At 50.5% G+C, this 22,703-nt stretch overlaps 1 protein-coding gene and 1 long non-coding RNA gene across 10 annotated transcripts in view; one reads left to right on the top strand and one right to left on the bottom strand.

Annotated features, from left to right (window-relative positions):
- Positions 1-22,703, top strand: part of Fbrsl1 (fibrosin like 1) — a 93,121-nt gene that overhangs the window by 45,609 nt on the left and 24,809 nt on the right. For 6 of the 9 annotated variants that reach the window (XM_031337323.1, XM_031337324.1, XM_031337327.1 and 3 more), the window contains exon 5: positions 9,173-9,202. The exons of 1 other annotated variant lie outside the window; for it this stretch is intronic. In XM_031337323.1, coding sequence (XP_031193183.1) covers positions 9,173-9,202 — 30 coding nt within the window. Of the gene's footprint in view, positions 1-3,667; positions 3,686-9,172; positions 9,203-17,646; positions 17,900-22,703 lie in introns of those variants that run through there. 2 more of the 9 variants (XM_031337330.1, XM_031337332.1) reach the window with 2 other exon arrangements.
- Positions 12,338-16,246, bottom strand: LOC116068126. The gene is made up of 2 exons (XR_004109443.1): positions 14,084-16,246; positions 12,338-13,461 (listed from the first exon to the last, which is right to left on the bottom strand). It is a non-coding gene; the product is annotated as an uncharacterized LOC116068126 (long non-coding RNA).

The raw sequence follows: 22,703 nt of genomic DNA, 5'->3' as shown, positions 1-22,703 counted from the left end.
GCTAAAGGGTCATAGAAACCTCACAGGCTCTGCTATGTGGGCATCAAAAGGAGGATATTATGGGCAAGGGAAGTGGAGCAGGGACTGTGTTAGAGAATGTCACAGTGTGCAGGTGGAGCCCTGTGCTGTTAGAGAATGTCGCAGTGTGCAGGTGGAGGCCCTGTGCTGTTAGAGAATGTCAGCATGCAGTTGGGGACCTGTGCTGTTAGACAGGGACACACAGTGTGCAGGAGGAGGGCTGTATGCCCGAGTTGGTTGTGGGGATCCCCAGAGTAACTCACCTAGAGCATTGGGGAGGGGCTGTTCCGGGAGCTGTCTGTACTCTTTCAGGTGTGTACCTGTGACTGTACCTCTTTATGATTGTAATTACCTGTGACTGTAATTACAATTACAAAGGCCTGTAGGAACCAGAACCCCAAGCATAGTAGGGTAGATAGCTGGGGCCTGAAGGGATGTTCAGGTATGTGTGGAGTGGGGTGGGGTAGAGCTTAAGCAACTTGTCATAGGCGCCATTACACATCTCTGTAGGTTGGGAACACAAAGATAATGAAATCAACAACACAGTTCAAATGAGAGTGTGTACCCTTGAGACATGAATGGAAAACAGGAAGGAAGCTCCAAGTAAAATCACACAGAACCCCTTGTGTGGTGAATGCCAGGCTGAGTCTGAGAGACAGAACCAGCATGTGCCCCAGACATATGACCCTGTGGAGCAAAACAGATGAGGCATGTCTGTGATGCAGGTCTAGGTACAGTGTCCTGTGCTTTCCCTGACGGGGACCCCACAGAGTAGATAGGAAACACTTGTCTAGACTTTCCTTGCTGTTATGTAAACACAATCTGAGAAAACTAGTAACACTTTTCACAATAGAATTAGGCTCAAGCATAAATTGGGCTTAAGACGGTTTTTAGCTGTAGTCAAGTTGTTAGAACATGCTGGGCACGTGTCCTTTCTAGGACTGTCCCCTTCCCTGCCCTAGCCGTTCTTACACAGCGCTGAGAAGAATGCCCTCCAGGACAGTGTCCCTGCAGACAACTGTCTGTAGCTCAGGGCATCATACTCTGCTTCATTTACCTTGTTAGGATGACCTCCAGTTAGAATTGTCTCCGACAGAAGCTGCAGAGTCATGAGTATCTGCTAAGTGAGCTGGAGCATAGACCTCACAGCCCCGGGAGTTCCCATTGCTGAACCTGGTTAAAGAAGGAGCCACTAGCTCTGGATCCCTCACAAATACTGCTCCGTGTTCCACTGATAGGCCAACTGATAGTCAAGGCTCCTCAACAGGCTGCACCTTAAGGTTTGGCAAGAGGCAGGACGCCAGTGTGGATAGCCATCGTCCCCAGGCCCTCCTGTATTGAAGGCTCAAGCTACAGGGGAGACCAGCAGGAGGTTGGCGTGCACATTCAGAGACCATAGCTGCATGAGTGGTCAGCTGGTCCCACAGTGGGTTTGCCCTTATGGTTTATTAGGCTGCTGTAACTTAGTTGACTCTTGGTTGTGTAATTAGTGCTTTGTTTGGTTTTAAAGCCTAAACACTCAAAATGAGCTGAGTAGACAGAAGTGGAGTTTTCAGGCCTACCAAATACTGTGCAATTAATCTGGTATGATTTTCATGGCCTCAGGAAAAGGGGCCAACCTATATCCAGGACTCAGTCATCCCTAGTTGTGCCTGGGGATTAACCCTACCCCTCTGGGTATCAGTTTCCCAATTAATGACCAAGTATGTGATGGGGCCAGAATGAGGCTTGTGGCCCCCATCTGGCTTGTACCAGTGCCTGCCAGAGACCCAGCTAGGGAAGGAAGGGGAAATGGTAGTGGGTGGGATGTAGGTTCTAACCTGAGGAGAAGTCCTGTGACCCTGTCCATCAAGTCCTGTCCCAGCCAGTCCCATCTCAGAAGTTGACTGTATATAGATATACAAACTTGTATGTATATAGCTCTTTATTCATCCCCAGCTGCTGGGCCCCACTGTGTCCATGTTCCTCACATGTCCACATCTAGTCTGTCAAGTCCTGTTGGTCCACCTCAAAGCATACCACATCAGCCTGGGTCCAGCAGAGCCACCTGATCCTCAGTTCAGTTACCTGTGGCTCCATCATACCCAGTGTTATCACTGGGCCTCAGTCTTGGTCACCTCACCCTCTCCCTTTCCAGCCATCTCTTGTCTTGTGTCTTCCACAGGGCTTTCCCCTTCCTCGTCTCTACTCCTTCCTTCCATACAAAATGCGCAGTCTCCTCTGACTCTGACCTTCTTGGGTCCGTTACATGCATCACAAGGCCTTCTGTTGCAGTCACTGTATGGAGGCACAAGAGACAGTGTCCGCAGTCTGAAGGGCACCTCCTGGTTTCTGGTGGCCGTCACCTTGGCTTTAGTATGTAAGAATTGGATAGCAACACTTGAATTGCCTTGCCTGGCCTCACCCTCAACTGCCACCAGCTCTATATACGTTTCTGCTAGATAGTAACTAGAACCTGGTTCTGGGCTCTCGACTAAGCTCCCAGCTGGCTGACTTTCCACAGCAGGTCCTCTACCCTCTAAGCCTCCAGTTCTCTGAAATGGACAGATGAACTTGGAGCGTGTGGCCATAGTTTCTACCCCACATCCTAGCACCCACAGTCTAGGACAGAAACTCTTGTCCTCAGAGGTTCATCAGTTCCAAGGGCTCCAAGAGTCAAGTGGGAAAGAAGTTTATGGAGCCAGTTGTGGGCTGCATGGTCCCTAAGGATACCAGGCAGCCATTGGGAGGACCCAGTTGCTGACCTAGCTGCATGGGGTAGACACACTGGCCTGCCTTATTTACTACATTTAGGAAGTGAGTGAGAGGAAGGGTTTCACTGACTCACTCACATGAACGTGAACAATGACCTCGTCCACATGACCCCATGTATTAATCCTAACCTGGTCCTCAGAACTTTTCAGTGTTGAGCACAGCATGTGACCTCACTAGCCACTCTAGCCCCTGGGGTCACCCCATATGCTAATTAGAATATGCGTGGAGGCGAGCCTCTTCCCATTCCATGCTTGCCAAGGCCTTGCATCTATGGCACTATGTAGTCCTCACTCCCTATTCTGGATTCTTCTCTGGAGAGTCCCAAGCCTGTATGAGAGCCGGAATTCAAACATTGGAGGCCCAGAACAGAAGCCTGAGTCCAGTCAGTGGCATGGCACTTGACCACCCTACAGGATCCAGGGAGGAGCTAAGGAGAAAATTGGTGTGCCAAGAATTTTGTGTGAGGTCTGGCTTCAGCATATTCTGCAGGACTCCTCAGGCACATGCAGGTGCACTAAAATACATGCGCACACACCCAAGGACTGACGCCCCCTAAAGTTATCACATGCAGGGATATACAAGGTCTATGTGTCAGCAGAAGCCAGTGGAACACATGAATGTTATTCTACCTGTACATGACTCAGGCAACCTATACCCAGCCCCCAGTGGCACCTTTGGTACCCAACATCTCTGTGGCTGAGACCCTACCCCATTCTTGGGCCAGGCTCAGTAGAGTATCCTGAGACTTTGTTGTGCATATCATGGCCATTGAAGCTGCATCTGATTCTGTTCCTGCTTCCTTTATCCTGTTTAGTTTCCGTCTCCTTGGGCCTCTGCTAAGGAGTGGCGGCCACTGGGAGTGTGTTTCAGCTGCCCAGGAGGGACAGGCTTCCTTGTCCCAAACAGCCCTGAGGTAATATCTCACAGCTCTTGCACGGTAACTGGGTAGAAACCCAACTTACATCTGGCACTTGCCTAAGGCTCCTGCAGCCTTGCCTTGGCCCAGGTATGGTGACCTGTGGGAGTCCGGGAAAGTCTCCCTCCTGTTCCTTTCTGTCCTCTCCTTCTCCACACATGGTGGGCTTTGGGTTATGACTGGGAGTAACTCTGCCTGCAAGGCTCTCTTCATGAATTTTCATGCCTTTGTTTGAGTGGTGGGAGACAGTGGTTCTCCTCTGAACACTGCTGTAAGCTGTAATTAACAGTCACACAGAGAAGAAAGGACCATGCTGTTCCTGCCTTAACAACCGTGCTGACTTGTGTCTTTGCAGGAGTGACAAGTGGTTCCCACCCCAGCAGGCAGCTGACCAGGTTTCTAGAAAGAGCATAGGAAAGCCTGGACGGTGGGGAGCTGTCGGGACACAGAAGTCCATCTGAGGGGTGGCTGCCAAGCTGACGGGGTGACAGGGAGGAGTGGAGCTTTAGTGGCTTGCTGGTGCTTAGCTCTCTAGTTGCTGAGACAAGACACCTAGCACACGCAGCTTAAAGAAGGGTTTATTTCTCTGTGTGTGGTGCACACCTTTAATCCCAGTGCTTAGGTGGCAGTGGAAGAATTGAAATTTGAGCAGCAGACAAAGACAGGTAGACTCTGAGTTTGAGGCCAGCCTGGTCTACTTAGTGAGTTCTAGGACAGCCAGGGCTATTTAGAGAGATCCTTTTTTTTTTTTAAGTTTTTAAAAATTATTTATTTATTATATGTATATGAGTACCCCATTGCTGTTTTCAGATACCCCAGAAGAAAGGGTTAGATCTCATCACAGATGGTTGTAAGTCACCATGTGGTTGCTGGGAATTGAACTCGGGACCTCAGGAAGAACAATCAGTGCTCTTAACTGCTAAGCCATCTCTCCTGCCCAACCCTAATCTTTTTTTTTTAATATAACATTTTTATTGATTATTTGGGACTCTCACATCATATACCTTGATTGTGTTCACCGCCCAGTCCTCTCATGTCTGCCCTTTCCTCCATGACCTTTCACTCTTCCCCCAAAAAGAAAGAAAAAAAAGTACGTTTTGATATTGTCCATATAGTCATTGGAGCATGGTCAAACTCCTAGCCTCCAGCCTGACAAGGGAAGCTGAGACCTTCTCCACCTGAACCCCCACCAGAGCCATCCAGTGTGGAGAGCTACACCATAGCATCTCCCCTCCCCCGTTTTATTTTAGTGCACAGTTTGACAGTTTGAATACAATTCATCATGGCAGGGAAGGCATGTTGTTCCCAGGAGGATGAGGCAGTTCGTCACATTGCGGCCACCGTCAGGAAGCAGAGAGGAATAATGCTGCTACTTGTTTTCTACTTTTTATTTGGTCTGGGACCCCACATCATGGGATAGTGCTGCTCACATTCAGGGAGGGAAACACATCCTAAAGTGGACCTTCTAGATGGTTCTAAATCCTCTCAGGTTCACCCATATGAACTCAAAACCCAGACACAGCAGTCTACTCCTGGTCCCAACGCAAAATGCGTTTAGTTCATCTCAAAAGGTGTTTCAACATTGTTCAGAAGTGCAAGTATGGAGGTTTTTTTCTGAGTCTTGGATTATGAGCCATATATATGTGTATATATACATATACACACACATACGCATACACACACAAAGTTATAGATGTTTGCTGTTCAGTGGTATGAACTAAATATATTCCTATTTCAAAAGGAGAGCTAGAGGCACAACAAAGAATGACCAGGCCAAGATAAAGCTAAAACTAGCAGGGTAAGCACCAAATCATGCAGAATCTCCGTATGCAGAATCGGGGACTCATGATGGAGTTGTCTGGGCTCCAGTAGCTGTCAATAGCCTACCCCTCTGGTTCTTCTGCCTGCAGTACACAGCCTCCCTCTTGAGTCATTTCTGCTCTATGCTGGCAGTTTTCCTTGACAGGTGTCCCATAGTCCTGACATCTACAACATCCTGGGCTCTCCTTCATAATGTTCATAGCTTTACACAATGAATGGCCTCTAGCCTTTCTTTCAGGGAATCCAGTCCTGCTTTCTAGAGTTCTGGTGAATGCCTCTATGACCCCATATTTCTTGTATTTGCGTGTCTGTAAAATCAGCACCAGTGTGGACAGTTCTGTCACATTCTTTTTCCACCTCAACTGTAATGGCTCCTGAAAAGCCTTTCCCTAGTAGTATGTCTCCCTCTCCCTCTCCCTCTCCCTCTCCCTCTCTCTCTCTCTCTCTCTCTCTTTATTTATTTATTATGTGTAAGTACACTGTAGCTGTCTTTAGACACTCCAAAAGAGAGCATCAGATTCCACTACAGATGTTTGTGAGCCACCATGTGGTTGCTGGGATTTGAACTCAGGACCTTTGAAAAGAGCAATCAGTGTTCTTAACTGCTGAGCCATCTCTCCAGCCCTGATAGTTTGTCTCTTAATAAGGAAAACTCTTTAGGGACATTCTTAATTCAGGATTCCCCTTTTAGATAAATTTGCATTATCACAAGTTAGACCTTTGAAAAGGTAGGCTTGTACTCAGCATCTTTCCTATTGTCCCAGAACATAGTAGGAATTTTCTCTTTTTCCGCCCTCCTCTGATTCAGGGTCTCTCAGTATATAGACCAGGCTGACCTTGAATTCAAAGAGATCTGCCTCCCTCCACCTCCAAAGTGCTGGGATTAAAGGTGTGTCCCTGGAAATTCTGTGTGTGTGCAATCTTGTATGTACATTATATGTGCATATATGTGTAGAGGTCAGAGGTTAACTTTGGCTATCATATCTCAGGAGCTATCTATCTTTAATTTTTTGGTTTTATTTTTTGAGATAGGTTCTCTCTATGTAGTCCTGGCTGTCCTAGAACTTGCTATGTAGACCAAGCTAGCCTGGAACTCACAGAGATTGCCCTGCCTCTTCCTGAGTGCTGTTCTTAAAGGTGTGCACCCCATAACTGGCTACCTTGTTCTTTGGTATCTGGCCTCTCATTAGTCCCAAGGGTCATTGATGAGGGCTGGCTTCTCCGTTACCAGCACATGCCGCCATGACTGGCCTTTAACTCAAACTTAGGTCTTTATGTTTGTGTGGCAAGTAATTTACTGGCTTCACCATCTCCTCATTAAAAAGGCTTGTCCTTAATGGCAGTAGTCTCTAAAAGAATCACAGCCGCTTTCTCTAGGCCTTTTTTGTCTGCAACCTTAAATGGGTTCAAATGCTTTCCCTGTCTTTCTACTCCACTAGCTGTCTGTCTGTCACTGTGCATTAGAGCCCAAATCTTTAGAGCCCATGTTTTGGCCCCTCTATATACCTTACACTAAAGGCCTGTCCATGCCAACATGAAGGCCAGGCTCCCCAGGGCCCCTGAGCCCTGTCCAGCCTCTGAATATTGCTCAGGCTACTTTTAAAAGATGGGTGTGTCTCTTCCCCACCTTGTCCTCATTAACTGCTTCACTCAATTCTAACTCCATTGCAGTCAATCAGTAGTTCTTAATCACATGAATCTGTTTTTCTACATATTGCTGATGGTGTAGCACTGTCTGACAGTTGAAGGATCTGGATGGCTTCTCCTGTACCTGTTGTTGGGGACTCTCAGCTGGTGCTAGACACCATCAACTGCCCTTCCTCATGCTCATGCCCCACTGTTTAGCCCTACTCTCTGACTTCAGACCTAAAAGCCATCGGATAGTCTGTGACCAGTCTAGTCTATGAATTGCCGTCCTGGCCATAGGATAAGGTACAGGTGGGCTCTGGGGCTGAAGAAAGAGCAGAGAGTAGGACTGGCAAGTGATCCAGCTGCCCCCAGGCTGCCCCAGTGACAGACATGGCAAATGGATTGATCCTGCTATACTGACAGTTTAATGAGGTTTGATGGCAAGAGACCTCTGGTCATGGGTCCTGGCAGCCCAGATGGCAAGCTCTCCTATCTGCACATGTCTCTTAGTGAGCTGGCACAACTACTTTGAGGGGTTACTTGTGCCACCTGCACTGTCCTATTGTAGTGGCACTAGAATGTTTCAGTGTATTCATGCTCCACTCACCTCCATGGTCTCATCTCCCACTTTCCTTGAAGGTCCGTCCCATGAGCTCTGTGTGGTCATCCCTCCTTTCCCCACAGTCATTGTCCTCATTTGCAAACTCTTATAACACAGAGGCCCCGTTGCATGCTATCTCACCAAGCCTTCCTCCCAGTGGGAGGGGGTGTCAGGGCTTTGAGGAGTCCAGGCCTAGTCCTTGCTGAGCCCCATGCCCAGGTGAGACTAGCCAGTGAAGCTCATAGCGGCTAATGGGCTGCAGGTGTGAAGCCTACTAGCCACAGAAAAGCCCCACATGCCATCCCAGCTGCCTGGCATACTGTCCTTGAGCCAGAACAAAGCTTCAGCTGCAGTGAGTGGCTGGTGAACACATTTCCATCCAACTCTGAACTTTGCCATTGAAGACATGGCCTTCAGTTGGGGCAGTGGAAGGTAATATAATTTGATGATGTATATTAATCATGTTAAGTACAATTTATAAAGCCAGCACTATGCATGTCTCACTACAGCCTAATCTCCACCTCATGTGTCTTGGGGAGATTTATTTTCAGCAATATAATTTATTTGACATGACTGCATCATAACTGCAGTTACTAGCAAGTTTTTCCCTTTTTTATTTTAGAGGAAACTGCATTGTTCTCTAGCAGTGTGTCCTTTTCAAATCTGCTTTCTTAAAATGGGAAGCAATGATTTGTTTTCTTGAGTTAGCCAGCTGTACTCACATATGGGTCTTTCACAAATGGGTCATCTGACTCCATTCATTGAGTTCCCCGCTGAGCATCCCAGGCAAGTCCACTCTGAAGGCCAATATCTATAGCTCCACTCCCACCAAGAGAAGCTGCTGTCCCTGTTCTACAGAAGCATGGATTGAGGCACTGAGAGGGCAAGGGACTTGTCAAGGCTACACAGCATAAGTGTGACCTACTCCAGAGGCCAGAGCAGCTGGATGGGATGCTGGTATTTCCAGGTTTCAGACCAGGAGAAGGAACATGAGCTCTTGGCTGGGTAGCTGTGCCACTGTTTACTGGTTCACTGGCCCTTGTGGAACTACCCCATCCCATCTGGGTGTACAAGAGTGACTATTGGGGCTGCTTCCTCTCAGAGTATGGTGGGGGCTTCCTCCTCACAAGATGGAGTGGGCCCCATGGAGGTTCCTGGGATAGTTGAGTTCATCTGGACTGGGTAAAGCTCCCTGCACATTTCCCAATGTCACAGATCATTCTCCAGCTACAGGATTTGGCCTGGTCCTAGGGAACTGGAGTCCACCTATCCCAAGGGAAGCTAGCTGTATTATGCCTTCCATCTGTTCCTAACCCTTCACATTGTCCCTCCTGGCTGAGATGTAGCTGGAAATGCCCACCTGTACCCTGTAGCCTGGTACCCCTGGCAGTATGAAAGGCGCTAACTCACTTCTCTCTCTCTCTGATCCACAGTGTGACAGTGAGAGTGGCGTGGATGACAAGGTGAGCCTGGCTTCCCCCCAACCCCTTCCTTCTGGACTGACCTGGGATAATCTACCTATCCGCCTCACAACGCTAGGAAGAACCAGTGTCTGGGAGTTCTCCCTTTAGAGAGGCTGATACCGTAGGGAACTTCTCCCTGGCTGCCGTGGTATCGGTTCAGATAGGCAACCATCGCACACACCCTGATAGAGATCAGCCTAGGCTCTGGCTGGCCTTAAGGAGGATAGCAGAGCTTCTGCTGTCCAAAACAAAATGTCCCCACTAATCCAGGGTTGGTGCTGTTCAGTGCTTGGTGTTGGAGTCACAACTTCTCAGGGCCCTCCAGGGTGCTTGAGCCCTCCAGGAAGCATGTCATCACGGATGGTTGGCGAATCGGGAGGGGAGGGAGGGGACTTAGCAGAGGTCACACTTGTCAAGTGGGTTGGGGCAGCCACGTGCAGGGTTCTGTTCATGTTTACTGGCCTTGGCCTATGAGCAAATAAAGTCCTAGCCTATAGGACTGGGGTGCTGGTAGCCTGGGTTGGATATGCAGTCCCGTATATAGAGGAGAGGCCACAGAGGGACCTTCAGGGTGTTTGGTGTCTGGTCGTGCGTGTTTTATTTAGGCAGAATCTACAGTGCAGGGTTCCATGGAACCATGTCTGACCTCTTGGCAGATTCAGCTCGGCTGGCCGCAGGGCCAGACCCTTCTGGCTCTGTTGGCCACCTGCCTGTACCGTCTGGTTTCAAGCCCCTGTGGTGCCTCTGTGGCTCCTCTGCAGTGCAGGTGCTTCTCACAGGTTCCTTGAATGTGTCAAGGAAGAGTCCTGGAGGTTGGTATGTCCAGACGGAGCCACTGGGCTCAGGGTGGGAGACCTGTGGGGAAGTTGGAGTTGTGCCCCTCACTGTCTGGAGATGCCTCGTTCCCTGCAGACACCTTACACAGAGAGAACATTTGAACAAGCACCTGGAACAGTGCTGAGCCTGCAGGTCCCATGCTGCCACCTCAAATATAAAGCTAACTTTAGAAAGAAGTTCTCTCTGTAGCCCAGAGCTGCTCAGAGCGTATGGACTGGAAGGAACATGGAAGGGGTTTCAAGATCCTGTTCTTCCCTCAAGTCTTCTAGAGGAAGCAAACCCATTCCCCACCCCCACTGGTCCCCATCATTTCCCAAACTTCACAGCAGCCATAGTTGACCCTGAGCCTCCAGGGTACCTGATCTCCTGTCCACTGTTGTGTCCCAAGGTTGTTCCAAGGCCTGCTGTCTGGGGTCCCAGAAAGACACGTACTGTTGTGACTTCAGAGAGTTCTACACTGTGGGGCCGGAGTGGGGCCCTCTAGAGAGGTGACTACCAGGGAGAGTGGGGGGCACAGCTTCCATCACCTTCACCCACGTCCCTCTGAATAAGAGGAATGAGCCAAGGTTTCAGTGGTATCCAAGGTAGCACCTGTCCCATCCCACAGTGTCTCTGTTTTGTCACTGTGGTGGTGGTCTTAGGGGAGTCTGAACTGGTATATGCAGGGAACAGAGCAGCCAGCAGAGTGGCCTGCTGCTCGGGAGTATTTACTCATTCGTCTGTTCATTTGTTTGTTTTTGTGGGGCAATGGGTCTTTGGGACAGGTCGCATGCCTGCCCTGTTAACTCAGATTGCCCTTTCCACAAGCATCTGGGGTCTCTGTGTGATGGTTTACTGTCCTGGCATCTTCTACAGAGAGAGTTGTTATCCTGTAGCAATTATGATTGCCATTTTCTGACACTCTTGAGGCTGCCACCCCCGATGGCTCAGTGTACATAGCAAAGGGCTTTGTGTGGGAGCCGTATCCTCCCACGTACCCCAGCACCACAGATACAAATCATGGCCCAAACATCTCAGCTCCTGCCGCAACCAAGATGCTGCTTCCTGGATGCTGAGGTCCTGAGTCTGAGAATGCAGACCCAGTGCTTCCCTCTTTATGATGCTGGGGCCCAAGTGGCTAGATACTGTCTTTCGGACATAGTTTGCCAAGGCCAGGTTCCTACTGGGGAGCAAGTTAGGACTAAATCACTGCCCTATTTCTGAGGTGACAATGGCCCTGCTTTTTCTTGAGGGAGAGGGGCCTTTCAACAGCCCACATTCACCAGGGACCCTTTAACTTTCACAGCCACTGTCTTACTCCATGTGGCCTGGAAGCAGTGAGCAGGGTCACTGATGAGTGGTGCCTAGACCCTCAGTAAGGCAGGGGCAGGCAGATCTCTGTGAGTGTGAGCCCATCCTGGTTTACATAGTTAGTGAGTTCCAGGACAGCCAGAGCTATAGAGAGATCCTGTTGGGGGGAGGGGAGGAAACCCATTGGGGTTCATTATTTAGGAGCCTCAACACTGACTCAGAGAGGCCCTGCAGTAGCCGGAAGAGGGAACTGGACACCCTTGGTGGAGCTGGGCAATTCACGTAGGTAGGGTGGTTCTCCCTTCCAAAGCTGGCAGAACCTGAGCTTATTTCCCTAGTACTCTACGTCTCTCGCCTAGGGACAAGCCTGGAGCTCTGATGCAAGTCAGGATCCAGACGCTCCGGGCACCTGCAGCTCAGCAGCCCACAATCTGCTAGCCCTTCACAGGACAGCTATGCACCTCCACCCACTAGGGCTGCACTCTAGGCTGGCAGCTGGCAGTGCAGGAGTGCTACCTGCAGGCTCAGGAGTGAGCAGACAGATGGCTTTCCTCAGGGCTGCGGTTGGTGTCTAACTGATTTTTTTATTGGAAAAATATGGGTGAAAAATCGTGTAGGGGCTCATTAGGCAGCCCATTAGGTCCTGGCTGGCTGCCAGTTCTGCCCAAGTGGCCCTAGCAGCTAGCCATCTGGTCAGGCCCCTTCCCTGCTGTGTGTGGCCTCAGCCCTGTGGCTAGGTGAGCCAGCCCCCAGCACTACTCTGCAGCCATCTGTAGTCGTCCGCTAGGAGATGCTCCTTACCATCAAGAAGGCCCTTCCAGGGTTAAGCAGACCCCGCATGGGTCCTGTTGTGAAGGACAGCACAGGCCAGGCACAGTAGTGGATACTGCTTCCCCCTTCTGAAGGGGCTTCCAGGGTATGACTGAAGCCTGCCACCCTCCTCTGCTACACTGTGTGTGTCTTAGGTTTCTGTTGCTGTGTTAAAACACCATCACCAAAAGCGATTTGGGGAGAAAAGGGTTTATTGAGCTTAGAGGTTGCAGTCCATCCATGATCATAGGAATAGGAAGCCAAGGGAGGAAATCAGGGTAGGAGTCTAGAGGCAGAAACTGAAGCAGAGGCTATGGAGGGGTGCTGTTGCTCCCCATGGCTTGCTCAGCCTGCTTTCTAGTGCAGCTCAGTACTGTCTTGCCAGGGATGGCATCACCAGCAACAGGGCCTTCCTACATCAAATCACTAATCAAAAAAATGTCCTACAGGCCAATCTGATGGAGGCGTTTTCTTAGTTGAGATTCCCACTTCCCAGAAAACCCTGGCTTGTATCAAGTTGACAAACAAACAAAACCCACCAGCACAGTGTACCTTGGACTTTGGTGTCCAAGGGCTTTGGTGATTTGTGTCTGAGTTGGGCATCTCTGGGTCCCAGGCCTGGTTGGCTGGTTGGCACCCTATTCTCTTCTGCATGGCCACCTATTGGACTTGTGCAGGAGGCCCACTGGGCAGGGAACATGTAGTTCAAGTCTGCAGAGGCATCTACCACTTACTTCCTGGGACCCAGACAACCCCACAATATCTCCTACTCATCAATTTTGTTAGCAGGCAAGGCCTCTGAGGCACAGAAACTTCCAGTTGTGAGTAGAGGGATATGATTAGCAGGTTCAGGGCCTGGGTTGTAGGAGCAAATGATAGCACAGCTAGGCCCCAGGAAATGCACAGAAAGGGAGTGTGGGCATGCCTGACCTGGGTTCCTGGTCCCACCTCAGAGCTCAGCAGCAGAGCCAGTATGGAGTGAGGGTGTCCTGAGAGGGGCTCAGGAGCAGTTCCTGGAGCCAAGGATTCTGCTATGCATCTCCTCTGCACAGCAGGAGACTTTGGCCCAGGCTCACCATCACTGTGTAGAGTTGGCTTTCTGGTTCCTTGGTGGGTCTGTTGAGTGCCTCAACTTGGACAAACCAGAGAAGGAAGGGCTGTACCTGATGGATACCTCTGATGAGTGGCAGCTGTGTGTCCTTCCCTGCAGAGCTCGCTGTGCAGATGTTGGTTGTCAGGCTGAGTAGCTCCTGTAGCCATCCTTCCCTCTCCAGGTGGGTGCCTGTTATCTGGTGGTGGCCTAGGCAGGATCCACTTCTCGTCTGTGCATGGAGAAGCACCACAGGCCATAAACACCCAAAGACCCTCTACCGCTGACTTTAGGGTTTCTCTGGGTGGGAACAGCTAGATAGAGGCCTGTGGGGTGATCCCTGTCTCAGGGCAAGAGAGGAGTGAGTCCAGCCAGCCTCAAATAGGATCTCTAGGATACAGGGTAGAAAGGAGGTAGGCAGATGAGACCTCAAGCCTCAGCCCTGGGTTGGATAGATAGAGCTGGTCATTGGACCCAAGCCAGTGTCACCCTAAAGTTGAGGCCTTATATATGGGTTTCCTAGAATAGCTTCTGGCTCACTACAGGAACCCCATGATGGTACCCTGGACGTTTTTTGTTTTGTTTTGTTTTGGGGGGGATGTCAGTGAGATAAGAGAGGATCTTGGGTGGTGGGGCTTTCCCACACATACACATAGTCACATGCTTATCCATTCTCACATTCTGATATAAGAAAGCACCTTGATCCCCCTCGGGAGCTAACAGTGAACACATATTCTGGCAAGTCTGTAGACGTGTCATGGGACTGGCTGGGTTCCACCTCAGACAGGTGAGTAGTACTGGCAAGCAGGGGTATCAGAAGTCAGCAGGGTGAAGCCAAGCGTGGTGGCATGTACCTGCAATCCCAGCATTTGTGTGGCTGCAGGCCAGCTTGGGCTACATAGTAATACCCTGTCTAGAAAAAGGAAAAAGAAAAAATCACACAGAACAGATGAGAGGCATGTCCATGTAGCTTATGTATAGTCATGGGAATGCAGCTTAATGGGTGTGTGTGTGTGTGTGTGTGTGTGTGTGTCTTCAGCTTTCTTCACAGCTGCAGCCAGAGTCAGAAGCTAAACATTCTGCAGTAGTTTCCCTTCCTGTATCCATGCTTACCCTCCACCAGGCCCCAGACTGTACACAAACTGTGGTTTTTGCCTTCAGCCCCCACCAGGGATGACCACAAGCCACAGGGATCTCAGGCTGCCAGGGACTCTCCAAGCCTGTTTCCTTGCCTGAAAAATGGAAAGAATGAAAGTCCCTCCCTTGATACAGCCAAGAGTCAAAAGAGCTGCACTGACCATGGCTCTAGACAGGCTAGCTATGAAGGGCACCCTTCCCGTGGCTAATAAACATGCAGCTGTGTTCAGCTCTCTCAAAGAAGCAAGTGGCTTTTGGTAAGAGGGTCATACTTTTTTTTCCTGACAAAGCAATATAGACTGTATGGCTGGTCTAAACACTGGCCTATGCTGAGCACTGAAGTTCCCCATACTGGAACCCAGCCGCCCAAAGTCAAGGTACTACAGGGCCTGTCCATCTGCAGCCCTGAGTTTACCCTCCCTTGCCCAGGTCCTGGCAGCTTCAGGATATCTCTGAGATGTGGCCACCTCCCCTGTGTCTATGATCATCCTCTCATGAGGATGACACAAGTCTTCATAGTGTCTCTGTTATGGTAATCTCAAAGCATGGTCTTCAGGCCACAGAAGCTGAGTGTTGTCAAGGCCATACATTAGTGGACATTTTTAGGCAGCACTTTTTGGCACTTGCCACACTGGTGAATGTAACTCTCTTGTCCTTGGCCCAGAAAGACATCATCACCCTGATGTCCTGTTCAACTGGCTCAGGTGTTCATGTCTGATCTACAGGACGGAATCAACAACTCCCCAGATCCTAACACACCACACTTGCCTGTGCCTCTGCTGGAGGATGCCACTGTTCCATAGCCACATCTCACAGTTCTTTGCCCTGTGGCCTCAGATTCAGCTTCTGAGGGCTTGTCTCCACAGAGTAACAGCCAGAAGGGAGAAGCTCTTCCATGGTGTGTGATCCTGTCACAGGGCTGGTTCCTCAGGGAGACTCAGATACTAGCTATAGTCAAGTGGAGGTTGGAGTACGCAGGGGTGTCAGACTAGCATAACCCAAAGGGCCCCAGATAGTTCCAGCTTCCCTCAGTTCCAGGTAGATCCCCTCAGTGCCCACATCTTCCCCTAGAAACAGAGAATGATGAAGGAGTAAGTTATAATGTGAGTTGCTGAACTCACATGGGTTTTGGATAAATGTGCCCCAATACCACCATTAAGCCCCAGTGGATTATAGATACTTGGTTTGGAAGCCTGATATTTGATATCAGTGTTATCTCTAGTGGCTGCCTTTATTTCCCATGATAATCTATTCTCCTTCCACTTCCTTCTCAATTTCTAACCTCATTAAACCTCTCATATCACAGTTATTTTTCCTAAACAAAATTAGACAGGCCTGCCCCAGGTTTTGAAAGTCTAATTTTACTTCCAGACCAGGGTGGGAGGCTTGTGGGTAGGACTCAGTTACTGTCTCTTCGCCCATTGGTTGGATTAATCTCTTCAAGGGCTCTGCCAAAGGTAACCTCAGGAGTGACAAGAAATGACAATCATAATTGTTATACGATAACAACTTCCCTGTAGTTTGGATGTGTGAGCAGACAAGGCCCCATAGAAGGGAATCTCAGGTCAGGGGTCTTGCCCTCTCATAGACCCCAAGTTTCTCCAACAGCGCTTGCCTATTTCCTGGCCTGTGCTCTTCCATTCCATTGGTTCCTGGACCACAAAATACTGCCAAGAGTGGTATTTTCCACCCTGACACCCTCCTAAAGTATGAGATTGTCATTGTCATTCCTCTGGGCCTTTCTGTCTGTGGCTCTCTTCTGTAGAAGATACCAGGAACAGTAAACTTTTCCAGGCTAAGTGTGGACCGCCCTACCACAAACTCAGTTGAAACCCAAGACACAGCAACTCTCACAGCAGTGGTGCTTGGAAGAAACTACACCAGGGGTTGGATCGCTGAGGCAGTCCAGCACTTGCCTCCCCTGGGCACTGGAGGGCCAGCCAGCCAAGTCAGCCAGTCAGTACAGAGTGAAGTCCCAGAAACAGGCCTTGTCTGGATGCCTGCCTGCCCTGGGCCAGGCATCCAGAAAGACAAAACAGCTAGAGACACGTGTACCCTTCTCCCACACACCCCCTGCTGACCTTTCTGTAGCCCTCACCATGGTGTGTGTAGGGGTCACTCCAGGTGACCATGTTCTGTCACCACTCTTCAGCTCTGACTCCATGAAGCCAGGTCCACTCCCATCCCAGGAGCCCTGGAGCAGACCATTTCCGTCTCCTCCTTGACTCAGTTTCCTTATTGGTGATGGTGCTTGTAAGACTGTGGCTGTTAGGCACCTGGCACAAAGGTTTTTGTTGTTGTTTTGTGGGAGGAAATAACAGGATTTGGTGGTGATTTTGCTATTGTTATTTTTTTTCCTTTGTAAGGAGAGGACCTTTATTTGGTAAATAAGTCAAACATAATGAAGGGCTGAGAATACTGTTGAGGCTGGTACTTCTGAGAGGTCTCCAGTTATGTCTGGATTCCCAAGGGCTGCAGTTGTAAAGATTCATTTGTAAATATAAATGCTGGCCCAGCCTGGCGGTCTACCTCTAATGCACCCCATGGAGCTGGCTCCCACGGGTCTAGGAATGGCTGAATTCCCACAAAATGGATGCCCATCCTGAACCAGGCATCTGAAACCCAAGTGGGAGTCCTACCTCAAGCTTTGTGTGGGTCCTTGAGTTTCAAGGGCCCACATGGAATTGCTGGAATTGCATGGAATTGCTGAGTTCTGTGTTTGCCATGTGTCCGTCCTGGGCTTGAAGGGCTCGCTGTGCTAAGGTTTGTGTGGCAGGCAGGCATATTCAGCTTCCTGTGGACTCAGGTCAGCTCCTCTGGCCTCACAAACAAACAAGCAAACAAACCAAACTAGATGCTTTTACTTCTGTAAAGTAATCGGAGCTCATGGAATGAGTAGCCCTGGCGCCACAGCCCTTTTCAGCGTGGGATGGCTTAGAATTTGAACTACATTCAAAGCAAAAACGAGGTTGGTTGGCACATTCGCTGTTGGCTCTGGGGATCCTCTCAGCCCTTCATACCCCAGCTCCTGGACTTGCCAGTGGTCTTTTGGCTCTGTTTCCCTTATTCTAAGCGGAGTGCCAGTGTCTGTAACTTGTTTTTGTGATGATCGTGGAGTAGAGCCCACGGGCGTTTCTTGTGGCCATTGCGTGCCGAGCCTGGAGTACCGCCAGGTCAGATCAGACAGACAGCCACCCACCCAGCGCGGGCAGATCTGCGCCTCGGGGCTGGATTAGTTGGGCCTGCCCGTGCCCCGCCCACACAGCGCCCCGCCTGCCCGCGCCACCGCCACCCCGCCCGCCCGACGGCTCCTGGCCACTGCGCCCTGAGCGCCCGCAGCGCTCAGAGAAGGCGCGGGGACTTGTGCGCCTCGCGCGCCCCCGGCCCGGGTTCTGGCTGAGCTGGACATGCAGAAAGAGACTCCCTGGATGGCAGGCCCGCGGGAGTTTCTCTGCCACCCGCGTCCGTGCAGCACCTGGGGCTGAGACCGTCGACGAACGCAGAGAAGCGCGCAGGATCTGGGTGCCCGAGAGGTCAGTGCGCAAAGAGCAAAGCGGGACTTAGGGCGTCACGGGTGGGGAAAGCACCGACCTTTTAGAGAAACGGGCAAGAGGACGACTCTGGGAATCCCGCTCACGCATCTTCCGCTGGAGCAGGTCCCTCGGAGTCTCCGTGTTCCCGCGGCTGCACCTGGGGCGCATGTGGTAGCAAGCGGCAGGGTGTTGTCTGGTGAGGGTCCCTGGTCTGTCGGGCGCGCGGCATAGGCAGGCGGAGCTCGGTGGGGGCGCGCGTCTTTGTCTGCGCCCCCGTGCTCAGTCCGCCACCGGGTGCGTGGTGCCTTGCTTACCTGCCTGGAGTTGAGTTCTTTGTCTGGGGCGGGGTGCGGCCGAGGCTGTGTTTCGTGTCTGAACCGAGGGCTGTCCCTAGGGTCCAATAGTCTCAAACAAAGCACGCGATGACCCTATCCCCGAGCCATATTGACGCCCCTCGGAGGATTAGTGGTGTCTTCTTGCCAGACATGCCTTTTGAGCGGACCCTCAAGCCTGCAACCTGGGGATTTCCCACATGCATCTTGGTATGAAGTGACCTATTCTTTTCTTCTGTACTCTGGCTCCACACCAAGATTGGAGGAGAACTGCGTACCAGAGTCTCATCCCTGTAGATAGTGCCCAGAAAGTTATTAGCTCAGGTCTGGCGGCCCCTGTGAGACACCCAGCTTGGCCTAGCTGGGCAGCTCTGAAGTTTGGCAGAAAGGGGTGGCTGTGCCTGCTTTTAAGGAAGGCAGTCGCTCAGACTTCTACCATTCCACCACTGATTCCCCCGGAGGTCCTGGAAACTGGAGTCTGCTGGGTCAGAGCTTTCCAGAATGGGAGTAACCAGCCTGGCCGCCACGTGTTGAAAAAACCTTCACAGCACTAGGATTATTCCTGCCTGCACCCGTGGTCTTTCTGAGCAGATTTGCCTGTTATGGAGGGAACTGACTGACCGTGCCAGGCACTGTTCTGTGGTGGGGAGAGTATGCCACCCCTGCTCTTCCTCACTCTGCTCCCCACCCCTGTGCTACTCCCCTTGCCTCTCCTGGAATCTGGATCATGGATCTTAGTCCATAGAAAGTTTGGGTTTCACATCCACCCTTGGGGAGAGCAGTTCCCTGCTGGGACCCCCACCCCGACTGCCCTCCCCCCAGCAGATTGAAGACCTAGGAGCTTAGGGCTCCTCTGGAACAGAACATTCATTGCTAAGAAGTACCTTAAGAAGTCATTAGATCTCAATTAGAGGCAAGCAGAGTAGGGGTCACCCTCCCCAGCCAAATTTGAGTCGTTTTACTGGCTGCTTGCTTGTGTAAGGTCTGAAACATCCTAAGGTTTGGAAGTTGCCTTTTGGCTTGGATGTAGAATTGCAGAGCCTGATCTTGATGGCTTGTTTCATTTCCTTGATTGGGAAGTCACGGGTCTTCCTTTCCTCTCTGGCTTGCAGGGCCCCAAGCTCACTTGGAAGCTGCATGTGGAGCAGAGTCCCAAGATGGGCTTGCAGACTTGGTAGTAAGGGCTGGGTGGCACCCAGAGGACCTGTCAGTGGGGCTGATAGTGATGAACCTGGGGCAGCCTCCTCAGAGGGAGGCCAGCTGCTGTCCATCCCCTGGTGCCTTTGGGGCTGGTTATGTAAAGGGCCCCTAAGAGTTGGGGTTCCCAGAGCTGCTGCATAGGCCGCTATAGATAATTAGGGCACATACAGTCAGACTGGACTCCAGAGGAGCCACATGACATGCCAAGGGAGATTAATGGGAACCATGGTAGCTCCATGTGCAGAAGAATAGGATAGGAGGGATCCAGAGATTCTACAGAATCCTACCACAGTCAGAGAACCAGAGTGCTCTGGTCTGGGTAAGCCCTAAGTTTTCTCAGCTGGGTGCCATTGTTCAGATTTGGTTTGTTGTAAAGACTTGGTAAAAGCTAAGGTAGCCCAAATAGTCCTTGTACGGGAACTGATGTCCAAGTGGCCTACCTTAGCTCTGATAGAATGACAGAACCTCCTGGAGCCCTGAGTGTCCTGGCAAGGCAAAAGGGGCAGTGCTTGGTCAGGACCCTGGTGTACCTGTCTGCAGACAGCAGTGAGAAGTAAACAGCTGACTCCAACCCCATAAGGCCCTCTTTGCCTGCCCAGCAGGCCCCTGGCTTTTCCTATCCACTGACTGACTCCCTAGTCCTTGTGATTCTGAGCCCCTTTTAGGACAGACCCTACAATGGTCACTCCTCCCAGCAATCCAGAAGTAGGATTAGGAAGGAAAAGGGCCCTGACCTTGGGGGACCTTGGCTTGTTTTGCCTTCTCCTGTACCAAACTAGCTTGAAGTGATGGCTGTAGAAAGAGCAGAGGGGTCAGGGTAAGGAAAGGCCCAGCTACAAATAGTGGCATGGCACAGAAGGGCTAAGCTGAGCAGAGGTGCATTTGGGTGATCTGTGGGATCCTGGGCCTCACCACTTTGATTGCAAAGACCTCTGATCAGGCCTAAGCTGTCTTGACTTGTGTCTGAAGCAACTCTGCTCCACCTCCAGGGCCTGAAATCCAGCTCATGCCACCCTTGGAACTACAGGTTTGATTGTAGCCTCTCCTCCTACCCACCCTTGTCAGGACCCCTTAAGCTGCAGGGAATTGGGAGTACCACTGGTCCCATACCATGCGTGTGATGTAGCACAGAGGTTTATAGACTACAGAAGTTGGCAGCTCGCTGTTGAGACTGAGTGGAAGTCCAAGATCAGGACACTGAAAAATCTGGTATGTGAGGTGAGGTGGCACACTATAGCCAGCCAACATGTATTAGATAAATACCCCAGCATGGAAGACAGGAGCCTGTCACCAGGAGAAAGCACAGTTGGGTATCAGAGCGGCCGGTGGGTAGGGCCTGCCTCCCCAATCACTACCTCTCTGTCCAGTCATGAGTTCTGCCCCTCACCATCCTGGGGTATTCTTTCTTAACTAGAAAAGAAAAGAAAGCTGTGTGTGGTGGTGCACACATTTAATCTCAGCGCCTAGGGGGTAGAAGCAGGCAGCCTGGTACACACGGTAAGTTCCAGGCCAGCCAGAACTACAAAATGAGAGTTTGTCTCAAACAAACAAACAAATTAAATTAATTAGTTAGTTGATGTGTATGGGGTTGCTATGCCTGCATAATATGTACAGTATGTGCAAAGGAGGCCAGAAGATCCCCTGGGACTGAAGTTACAGAGGGCTGTCAGCCATCGCGCGGGTGCTGGGAACTGAACTTTGGGCTTCTTGAGAAACAGCTAGTGGTCCTAAACACTGAGCCATCTCTCCCCAGCTCTAGCGTTCTGGGATTTTCCTTAACTTCACCAACCAGAATCATCCCGTGTCCACAGTTCTTTAGGCTGAGGTAGTCTGGACTAGGTATTATGTCCCCTTCGCCTATTGATAGGCACTGGGGTGTCCTCACCCCATGACAGCTGGGCCTGGGCCTGGCATCCCAAAAAACCAGCTCTACACAGCCCCATCCCAGGCCTTGGGCTGGGCCACATAGATACTCTGTGGACAGTAAAGGCCCAACAGCTCACGTGTCCTGGCGTTGTCCTGTTAGATTGTGCTGGGGACCTGTAGATAGTGGAGCTACATTCTATTATGTTAAGTGTCATCTGAGTATGGCTGGCCTTCTTGGATGGGGTTGTTCTTTTGTCCTCAATTCTACTCTAATGGGCTGTTTTTCCCATGAATTCCCTTGGGGCCAACCTATTTCCCCCTCCCTGCAGAGGGTAGTTCATTATATTCAGTGATAACTGAATTTCTTTTTTTGTAAAATCATAAAATAGTTTGAGCCCATGGCCCAAGACCCACAAAACCCCACCAATCTCCAGTACACACCTACCCTCCAGAACTTTCTGAGGGCTTACTGACATAATCACATACATTCACACCCACTGTACATGCCAGTATATGTAAACCTGTGTGCTAATGTAGCTACCCATACGTGCTTACACACAATCAGCCTTATGCCTGTATACATGCGGGCGCCCTGTGTACATGTCTGTGGCCGACACATGATGTCTCATCGCTGCTCCCTTTTTGGAGCAGCATCTTTAAGGCATTAAGTGGCTATGATGGTCTTCACAAACCCCAAACTTCATTGAAGCATTTGTGTGCAGATACAGAACAGGGAGAGGCAGAGATAGTCTCGGGGCTTCAGGAAAATCTTAGAAACTCAAGGCCTTGTTTTTGTTGATGAACTGGTTCTGCACTGGGTTGTGGTAGAGCTTCTCACAGAGCCACTCACCCTGTGCATGTGATATGGCAAGAGGATTATAGACAGCAGAAGTTCACAGCTCACTGCTAGATGGCATGAAAGTGTAAGGTCAGGAAAGCACAGGGGAATCTGGTACCTGTGTGGGGATGCTTCCTGGTTTTCACAGAGGGCACACTCTCAGTGTCCTGTCATGGTGGAATGTCAGGGAGTCCTCCAGGACCTCCATCATGAGGGCACACTGATCCCACACATTCCTTCATTGACCACAGATCAGCTTGAGAGTGTACCATCACATTGAGAGTTTCGGTGTGATTCTTTGAGGACATACTCAGTTCATATTGAGGAAGCAATCTAAGAGGACAGAAAGATCTATCCAGAGTCACTTTTACCAAGTGTTTTCAATCTGCCAAGTCCTTCAGAGTATGGGCCGTCCATTCACCTTCCATGGCCTCATTCTCATCTCAATTACTTGCATAGCTTCAAGTGCCTGCTCAGTCCAAACTACACAAGTATGCTCCTCGGAGAGAAATGGAAAAGAGAGAGCAACAGATCTCCTCAGAGTTTCATGTGCTTGGACTACATGAGC

The sequence above is a fragment of the Mastomys coucha genome, unplaced genomic scaffold (assembly GCF_008632895.1).
Source record: "Mastomys coucha isolate ucsf_1 unplaced genomic scaffold, UCSF_Mcou_1 pScaffold22, whole genome shotgun sequence".
NCBI classification, from domain to species: domain Eukaryota; kingdom Metazoa; phylum Chordata; class Mammalia; order Rodentia; family Muridae; genus Mastomys; species Mastomys coucha.
The sequence above is the reverse complement of the archived record's forward strand: the minus strand, read 5'-3'. Positions and strand labels throughout refer to the sequence as shown.